This window comes from Morus notabilis, unplaced genomic scaffold (assembly GCF_000414095.1).
Source record: "Morus notabilis unplaced genomic scaffold, ASM41409v2 Scaffold717, whole genome shotgun sequence".
NCBI classification, from domain to species: Eukaryota; Viridiplantae; Streptophyta; class Magnoliopsida; order Rosales; family Moraceae; genus Morus; species Morus notabilis.
The window spans coordinates 234,523-243,860 of NW_010363083.1; the positions used below are offsets into that span (position 1 = coordinate 234,523).

The following is a 9,338-nucleotide window of genomic DNA, read 5'->3' on the forward strand; positions in this document are numbered from 1 at the left end:
TAGTTGGTGTAGATTCCGATGATGACTCTTTACCGGCGGAGGGGTCTTCAAAGACCATTCCCGATCAACCTAAGCCCGACTTGGGAGACTTACATAGCTGTCTTACGATAGAAGACTTGGAGAGGATTCGTACCACTTATTGTATTCCTTCCAACATGGAAGACTTACATAGCCATCTTACAATAGGAGACTTGGAGAGGATTCGTACCACTTATTGTATTCCTTCCAACATTTCACTTCGCCTCCCGTCTCAAAATGAAACTTTGAAATCCCCTCCGACAGATAGGATCGTACTTTTCGAAGATTTTTTCAAATGTGGCCTTCGGCTTCCAGTTCATCCATTTCTCCATGATCTCTTGGCATATTTTAACTTGAGTTTAAGCCAACTTTGTCCGAACGTGCTACGCCACGCCATCGCTTGTTTTGTCCTTTGACGGAAACTTGAATTTGGAGATTTGACTGTCAACGAATTTAGAGGCATCTACATAAAAAAGAAAACTCCCGGGCACAATAGTTCTTTTTACTTCCAAGCGAAACGAAACATGAAACTCATCCTGGATTGTCTTGAAAACGACAAACACTGGAGATCTTCTTGGTTCATAGTTTATGGAAATTGGAACCTCAACCCAAATGTGACTCCTCCAAAGCCTAACAAGGTTACCCTTTCACAAGACGCGCTTGACAACATTAGCTCCGCGAAAAAAGCTGACGAGGCAATCAGAAACGCAAAGTATCTTCTTTCTAAAGAAACGTTAGACGCCCATTGGCCATGTGACCCGAGAGCTTTATCTCCTTCCACAACGCAAACTCTTGATCTAGATGTGTTATTTAATGGTATGTCTGACGCGACTACCTTAGAAGAATCTTTGAGTGGTACCGGGCCATTGCTTGATCTATCTTGTTCTCTGAATGACATGGAATTATTTTTGAATGACCCTATTTCTGACGTTTGCCATCCTGCTAACCCTGCTATCTTTGACAAAATAGGTGTGACTTTATCGACACTCCCACATGACTTCTTTTTGTGCCTGTTACACATATTTTATTGCTGATTTTTGTTCCCTCTTTTTTTTTTTTTACAGATATGGCTAGCAAACGTGATTCCGGACTTCCTTCTGAGCATCGTGGTGATGGCCCCCGCCCATGTGAGCACCACGTGTCTAGACATTTTCCCAAGGACTTGGAATCCTGCTTGGCGTCTAGGCCCACGAGGCCCCCCAGCCAATCAACCTTTGACCCTGAGATTTTCAAGGAACGGATGAAGAAGCGAAAGTCCTCCTTTGACGTTCCACCTACTTTCCCTTCTCTATCAACTGCATTAAATCTTGGCTCTTGTGCACCAAATGATCCACATCCTCCTTCAAGACCAGCAAAAAAGTCTTCGAGTCATGAACTTGGCCAAACCTCCAAAGGTACTTCCACTCTTGATGTTGTAACTGATGGGTTGGTCCGCTTGTCCATCCACCCCTGCCATGTTCCAATGTTGAAAAAGATGGAGAAATTTGTGCCTTGCGAACATATTGACGGAGCTAAAAAATGAGAAGCCATCAACTTAGCTAATTCAATCGAGTGCCGGATTACTGAGGTAAACCCCCTCCTTTTCTTCATTGAAATTTTCTGAACCCAAATTGGGCTTAGCTTTATCTCTCTCCTTCTTTATTAATGTTGGGATTTTCTGAGCCCAAATTGTGTTTAGACTTTCCTAAGCTAATTTGTTTAACCCTTTTTTTTTTTTTTTAGCTCTTTGCAGATCTTCTTGTGTACAACTCTCGAACAAAAGAAATGTTTGAAGAGGCAAAAATAATTTCACCAAAATTTAAGGAATCTCAGGACAGTTTAAAGGCGACACAAGAGAAATTGCTTCAATATGAGAAATTAGTTGAGCAGACGGTGAGCATCTCAAATGGTTGGAAAGCTAAATACAATGCTCTTTTGACCTCCTCTGAAAATGATAGGAAGACTCTTGTGGAGACTAAAGCTGCTCTTGATATGTCTCTAAGGGAACTAGAGCGAGTGAAGAAAGATTTGGAGCTTTGCCATGCCAAGTACGAGGCTGATAAAGTCGAGCTTGCTGAGGACGAGTTCTGGAAAGGCTACGAAGAAGCTAAGAAGGCAATCATTTTCTATAACAAAGACCTTGACCTTAATCTCTCATTTGACCCTCCTCATGTTGTTCAGACTCCTTCGGCACCTACACCAAATGTTTTCAACCCTGATGATGAGATGATTGAACCCATGAAGGATTTGGAAAAATCACTGAGCAGCGATCCTCCAAGTATCGATCCACCAAGCAGCACCTAAAAGTTTTTTTTTTTTCTCTGCACTCCATTTTTCATGCTTGCTCTTGTGTACTTGGGCCCGGTTGGCTGACACTTTTCCTTTTATTGAAATCTGTTCTTTTGTTATCTTTCCTGTAACATAATAATATTTTTTTTAATTTCTCTTTGTAATTGCTACATTTTATCAATGTAGACTAGCTAATATATATATATATATATATATTTCTTTGGTTTAGAGTTATCCCGTGCCCACTTGGGGTCAGGTTTTCCCTTTAACCAAGTTTCTCCTATGGCTTAGGATTTTTCCGTGCCCACTTAGGGTCGACTTTTTTGTGGTAATATTTCATCGACTTTGCGATTTTCCCAAGCCCAACTTAGGCTTAGGTTTTCTCACGCCAAGGTTTCTTCCTCTTTGGATTTTTCCGTGCCCACCTGGGGTCGGGTTGTTCCCTTGTCTTTTCTATTTTCCCGTGCCCACTTGGGGTCGGGTTTTTTCGAGCCGAAGCTCTTTTTTTTTTTTTTGAATTGATACCCTTCTATCCCCCCATTTTCTTTGTCATATTGATCAAAATGAGAAAGAAAATATTAAAAGAAGAAATTAGCAAACACTTCGACTTTATTTAGTAATAATATGTTTCGCCTGACAAACTTGGCGTCACATCGAAGTACAAACACACACTAAACTTCAAACTTTTTAACTATTGATAATACTTCTTAAGGTGCTTAACATTTCAAATATGTGTCAATATTTTTCTAGACTTCCCTTCCTTTCGATTCAACCTTCCCATTGGTTGCTTTTACATAGCAAATGCGAGCCTCTTGTTGATTGCCAAGCACCACTCTAACACCATTTTCCATCAGAAATTTCAACATCAGATGATATGTTGACGTTATCGCTCTCATGGCATTAAAAGTCGGTCACCCTATGATGACATTGTAAGCAGATGGTTGGTCCACAACCAAAAAATTTACCATTCTTGTCACCTTAGTGTTCCCCTCTCCCATGATAACTGGGAGTGTTATCATTCCTTCAGTATGGATGCATGCTCCAGTAAAGCCTTGGAGTGGGGTGTTCACGGGTGTTAACTTTGCTCCACCTAGGTTGATCTTGGTTAAAGCATCCTTGAATAGTATATCCGCCAAGCTCCCATTGTCGATCAAAATCCGGTGGACTAAGCTATTTGCCACTTGCAAAGACACAACTATGGCATCGTTATGTGGATGAAGCAACTTCCTTGCCTCCTCCTCCGTGAAGGTTATGGCGATGTTCTCCATCTTTGCAAATTTTGCGGCATGTTCCGTCATATTTACAAATTGGACACAATCAAGACCTTTAGCTTCTCGAGCATACAGGTTCCGAGCCCGCATGGAATCACCAGTTTCTGGTCCTCTAAAAATTGTCCTGACCTCATTCAACGCAAAATTATTCCCATCTGTTGTATTCATTCCCTGTGCGACCCCTGCTTGCTTTCCCATTGTTGTCGGGAGTGCAATTCTTCTCTCTGCTATCACTCTGTCCACAAACTCCTGCAACTGGCCTTGTTGAATGAGTGCCTCAATCTGTCCTTTTAATTGAAAGTAACTTGAGGTTTCATGGCCATGGTCCTTATGGAAGTAACAATATTTACTTTTATCCCTCTTGTTAGGATCTCCCTTCATAGGGGCTGGAGGAGTCAGTAAATTCTGATGTTGAATCTGCATTAAAATCTGTGCCACTGTCGTATTCAAGGGTGTGTAGGCCCTTGTCGTATCTGGTGGAGCGTAAGCTTGGAACTTTTGCGTCAAGGCAGTCTTGGATTTGTTCATGTCCTGTTGTGCCTCTGACTTTTGCTTTTTTCCTTCTCCTCCTTTAGATCCTTCTTCTACCTTCCGCTTTCCATCATTTTTTGATTGATCCGTTTGAGATTGTCCTCTCCGATTGCGCATGTATTCTTCAGCGTTAATGAACTTCTGAGCTCGGATAACGAGATCGGCGAAGGTTTTTGGTTGTTTTTTGTAAATTGACTTCAGCATATCACATTCCTAAAGTCCTTCTCAAATTACGGCCACAGCATCACTATTAGTGTACCCTTCCACATAATTCATTTCCTGGCTGAAACGTTCAATGTAGGCTTTTAACGATTCATCAGCTCCTTGCTTAAGGGAGAACAAATAAAGCTTATCTTTCCTGCGAGTTTTTACTATCACAAATCGTCCTACAAATTGTTGTTTCAACTGGTTAAATGAACTAATTGACCTTGGCTCTAATTGTTGGAACCATTGAAGCGCCGACCCAGTAAGCGTCAAAGAAAAGGCTTGGCACATCTGAGCTTATGTGGCTCCCCGAATTCGCATCCATGTGCTATATCCATGTATATGTCCTGTTGGATTCTCTTTCCCATCAAACTGTTTGATGGGAATCATCTTGAAATCAGTAGGAAATTCCTCTGCCATGATGTCCTCAGTGAATGGTGGCTCTGTTTCATCCAGCAAGTCTCTTACACCATCCGGCAAATTCTTATTGGCTTTTATGTCATCCATTCGCCTTTGCATCATTTCAAGTTGCTGCCCGAGTTGTTCCTCACGGGTGCTCCTGTTGGATTGACTTACGCCTCCTTGATTATCATGTCGGTTCTGGTTCTGATTCGCCCTATTTACTTGGCTCCGGAAAGATCGTGGTATTTCGGCTCTCCTCCTACTCCTGTTTTGAGTTGCCTGGTTGTTTGAGGGCATAGGTACAATTGCTTGTACATTCTGTTGTGCGTTGAGTCGATCCCGCAAATCAGTAGTGGTGAAATCATCAGACCCAGGTGTCCAGGTGCTATCAACTTCTTCGCTATGACGGTTATCTTCTATCCTGTCAAACACCGATGTCCTAGTTCTTTCAGTTGCATCGTGATGACTCCCAATCCATGACAAAGCATTCTGACGCCTAGGTGCGTGACGTGGTTCTTGTGGCTCGGGCAAGTCCCTTGGTTGATTCCTATTGGATTGACCCTCACCTTCATTACGTTGGCTCCGACGATGGCTACGCCCACTCCTAGCACTACGTGAATTCGCCGGCCCACTTTGTTGGTTATTTGCTGGACGAATCGTGTTAAAGGTAGTGATAAGCTGATTCACCATCCCTGCCAACGTGTCCACTCGTGCTTCGATCCTGTTAGTGCGTGTTGGTGGACGAGGAGCACGTGGTGCCTTTTCAGGATTAGCGCCGAGTCCCCTTGTTTGGGTTCCCTCAGAATGGGTACGTTGAGCACTTGAGACTTGGTCACTCGCATACCTGAAAATGACCTAGCAATGAGATAGAAAAATTTAAGTGCCGGTGAGAACCTGTGGATGTTAATCACACTAGGGCCCTCCTTCTAGCACCAAAAATGTTGGAGTAAAATTTCGTCCAACACTTATCCAACGTCCCTAGACAAATAATTTGAATTGAGTAAGCAAATTATCTAAGAAAATTGGAAGAACATGTGAAGAACACAAAGAACCTGTGAAGGAAATAATAAAATGAAGACAATCACAAGGCAATTGTATTCAGAAAAATGAGTGTCTCTCTTTTCCTATCAAATTGAGGGAATTTATAGTACATTAGGATTGAGAGAGTTTAATTCTCCCATTAATTCGAGAGTTTATTCTCTCTTAATTACAATAAGGCTCTTCACCTTTTTGTGAGTAAAAACTGATAAATAATCAATGAGAATTAACTTTCAACCATTCAATGTCTTTAATTAGCGTCAGTTACTTCACTTGATAACATCACGCGACCTTTGAACTTTCAGCTCCAGCGAACTTGGGAACTTTCGGCTCTGGCAAACTTGGGCTCGGGAGAGCTTGCGCTCCGGCGAGCTTGGGCTCGGGCGAGCTTGGGCTCGGGAGAGCTTGGACTCAGGGCATCTTGGGCTCGGGAGAGCTTGGGCTCGGACGAGCCTTTGAATTTATCGCATGTTTAATGATTCCGGAAATACCGCCCAACACAAACTAATTTATGAACTATGTAAACCAAATTAGTAATAAAGCCATAAAACGACTAATTATTTTAGAAAATTAGTATTATAACTAGATGTATTTATATTAAGTATATAATATAGACTTAAATTTATGAGGATCCGTGGACTTTTTTTCCTTTTTATAATTAATTATTGTACTAAAAATTGTTATGAATTAAACTTTGAACTCTTTAGTTAACTCAAATTTAGTCCCTTGGTTAAAATTCTATTAAATTTGGATAGAAAATCAAGACAATCTCGTAATTTCACCTTAAATGTGAACAATCTTATGCTTTTACAATATGTCTTTCTTTTTGTTGTTTAGTTGTTTTCATTGAATTTGTTTTTGTATGCTTTATTTATGGGAAAAGGAGACAAATACCTCTTAAAATATATGAGTTTGAATTTTTGTCCCTCACTTTTGAATAATATCATTTTTAGTCAAATAACTAGATTACTCAAAAGAGTATTAATTAAGAGTAAGAAATAAAAATCTAGACTCATGCATTTTAAGAATAAGTTCAACAATTTTCTCTTTATTTATTATTCGTGCAGTTATATTGAAGTCCTGGATCTTAAAGTTGCTCAAGGCTGATCTAGAATTTGAATCGTGTTTCCATAATTTGATCAATAAATCCTTCCCGTAAGCTTAATCCTTGCATCTATTTGACGTGAATTGACACTTAAACGGTGGAGACTGAGGAACAAATCTGATCCAAACAATTGTTTGATTAATTTTACTCTAATACCTAAATAAAAACCCTAATCAAACCAAAATCAAATAGTCCACAAAATGAACTAATTTATAAACACATGCAAATTAAATCAGTAATAAAACAACAAAAGGGCTAATTATTTTAAAAATTAATTTCACAGATACACTTATTTATATAAAGTACATGTATAATATAGAGTTAAATTCATGAGACTCTAGAATTAATTCTATGTGCTGAAAATTGTTTTAAACTAACTTGAACTCTTTAAATGACCGTAACACCTTGAAAATTTAATTGAGATTAATTAAGGTAATTGAGATTATTAGTGTGCCTAATCTGGATTATTAATTGAGTTTAATTAATAAATGTTTCTGACACGTGTGAGTTTAAATAGTTCCAAGGTATTTAAATTATTCTTAATAATTTATTTTAAACCAGAAGTGTGTATGGGCGCATTTCTGGACTGCTCTTTTAAAATATTGACACATGTCATTTTCTTATCCTTTTCCTTTTCTTTTCTTTTCCTTTTTCCTTTTTCCTTTCCTTTCTCTTTCCTTTCCCGTGCACTCCCTCCCTCTCCTTCACTCTCACTCTCCCGCTCACTCTCTCTCTCTCTCTCTCTCTCATTTGTGTCCCAAATCAAAACTACAAGAAAAAGGGCTTTTCGTAGCGGTTAGTTATAGCGCTTTTCAAAAAACGTTACTGCTTTAGTCTATAATAGCGTTTCTAAAGAGTTATAATATATATATATATACATATATATTAAAATTTGTTGACATTTTGACTGATTTGTTTTATATATATTTAAAAATATATAAATGTACAGATACAATTACATTGGGCGGGCATTGGAAAAAAAATTTCCAATTTTCCCGCTCGCTCCCTCCCCCCATTTTTTTTTCTGTTTTTTTTAAAGGAAATGCGCACAAGATACGAGAGAAACAAGGAATGGAAAAAAAAAAAAAAAGAAACCCCCAAATGCTGAAATGCCCATACGGATTCATTCTCACTCAAAGAGTGCTTTGGCCGGCCAAGAGGGAAACAACCTCATTCTCCCAAAATTCCCTAAAATTCCCTAAGTTTCCCTAAGTTTCCTCAGGATTTACTCTCCTAGATTCTGAAATTGAAGGCCGGTAGTGTTAGGTTCCCTCAAATTTCCAACTTTCCCCCAAATGCCCTAATTTTCCGGTCCATCTCACGGGAAGAAATCCTCACGGCCGGGAAGAATCTCACGGGAAGAAATCCTCTCTTTGTCTGTGCATCGTTTGATTCCCCCAAGGAGGTTCGAATCTCTCTCTCTCTCTCTCTCTCTCTCTCTCTCTCTCTCTCTCTCTGTGTTCGAATCTCTATTCCAAAATTTTTCCTTTCTGTACACTATTTTGGAAGGATTGTACGTAGTTTATGGTCTTTCATTACTCATTCTTTAGATAGTAATTGAGACTACTTTTTTAATCTGATGAAAATATCGGTCTCCAATCTTCAAACGTAATCCATATATTTCCTTAGGTTAGAACATTTTACATCCTAAAATTCTTCAGAAATTTACTTCTGGAATTAGAATCCCACTTAAAGACGACAGTAGATCAAGAATTTGGATTCTATGCATGGGCTTTTATTGATGTTGTTTTATCTGAGGCGCTTCCTGATTCGTTAATGATGGAACGGTATAATTCTAAAAAGAAGAATGCATATGCTCTTTATTCTTGAAGTAAGAAGGGATTTAAGTCTTGAAATTGTCATTTCAAACATGTTTGGTTGTTGATTCTAAGAGATCATACGCTTTTTCCCCTTGTTTGGATTTTCTCCATTGGATTTTGCATGTGCGGATTCTAATAATAAGCATCTTTTGATTATTTTGAGTGGAAGAATATATTGATCTATCTCAGAAGTTTCAACCAGTTAATTAAGCATCTTGACCCTAGTTATTTTGTGTTTCCCTAGAGCTAGATTTTCTCCTTTTTTTATATATAATTTTTTTAATTGAGAAAATTATAGAATTTACCATTGAGTGTATAGTTCTAGATTTTTATTTCTCATTCATTATTAATACTCTTTTACTAATATAGTTATTTGATTAAAAAGATTATTAATCAAGAATAATGAATAGAAATCTTGACTTATACATTTTTAAGAGGTATTTATCTTTTTTTGTTTGCTCTGTTATTATAATGATGTTAGACTAAATTTTATTTCTTAGTCTGAAATGTGATAATTTATTTAGCATTTAATTATGAAGTCGATTGATGATGTTAGGATGCTTGATAAAGATTGGGTGCGTGATAACAGGTGAGCAAGATTGGAATTTAGTTTTGTTGTTTGTGTTAGTCATTGTAGTCATAGAAATCTTAGTGTTGACCTTTTTATTTATAGACTTACTG

At 38.5% G+C, this 9,338-nt stretch overlaps 1 protein-coding gene across 1 annotated transcript; it reads right to left on the minus strand.

Annotated features, from left to right (window-relative positions):
- Positions 1–3,197: 3,197 nt before the first annotated feature.
- Positions 3,198–4,292, minus strand: LOC112092617. The gene has a single exon (XM_024169192.1). The coding sequence runs from the start codon at positions 4,290–4,292 to the stop codon at positions 3,198–3,200; it is 1,095 nt and encodes a 364-aa protein (XP_024024960.1).
- Positions 4,293–9,338: the final 5,046 nt, after the last annotated feature.

Bases quoted from the DNA above. Each gene is read 5' to 3' on its own strand.
- LOC112092617 (XM_024169192.1), bottom strand. From the start codon at position 4,292: ATGCTGAAGTCAATTTACAAAAAACAACCAAAAACCTTCGCCGATCTC.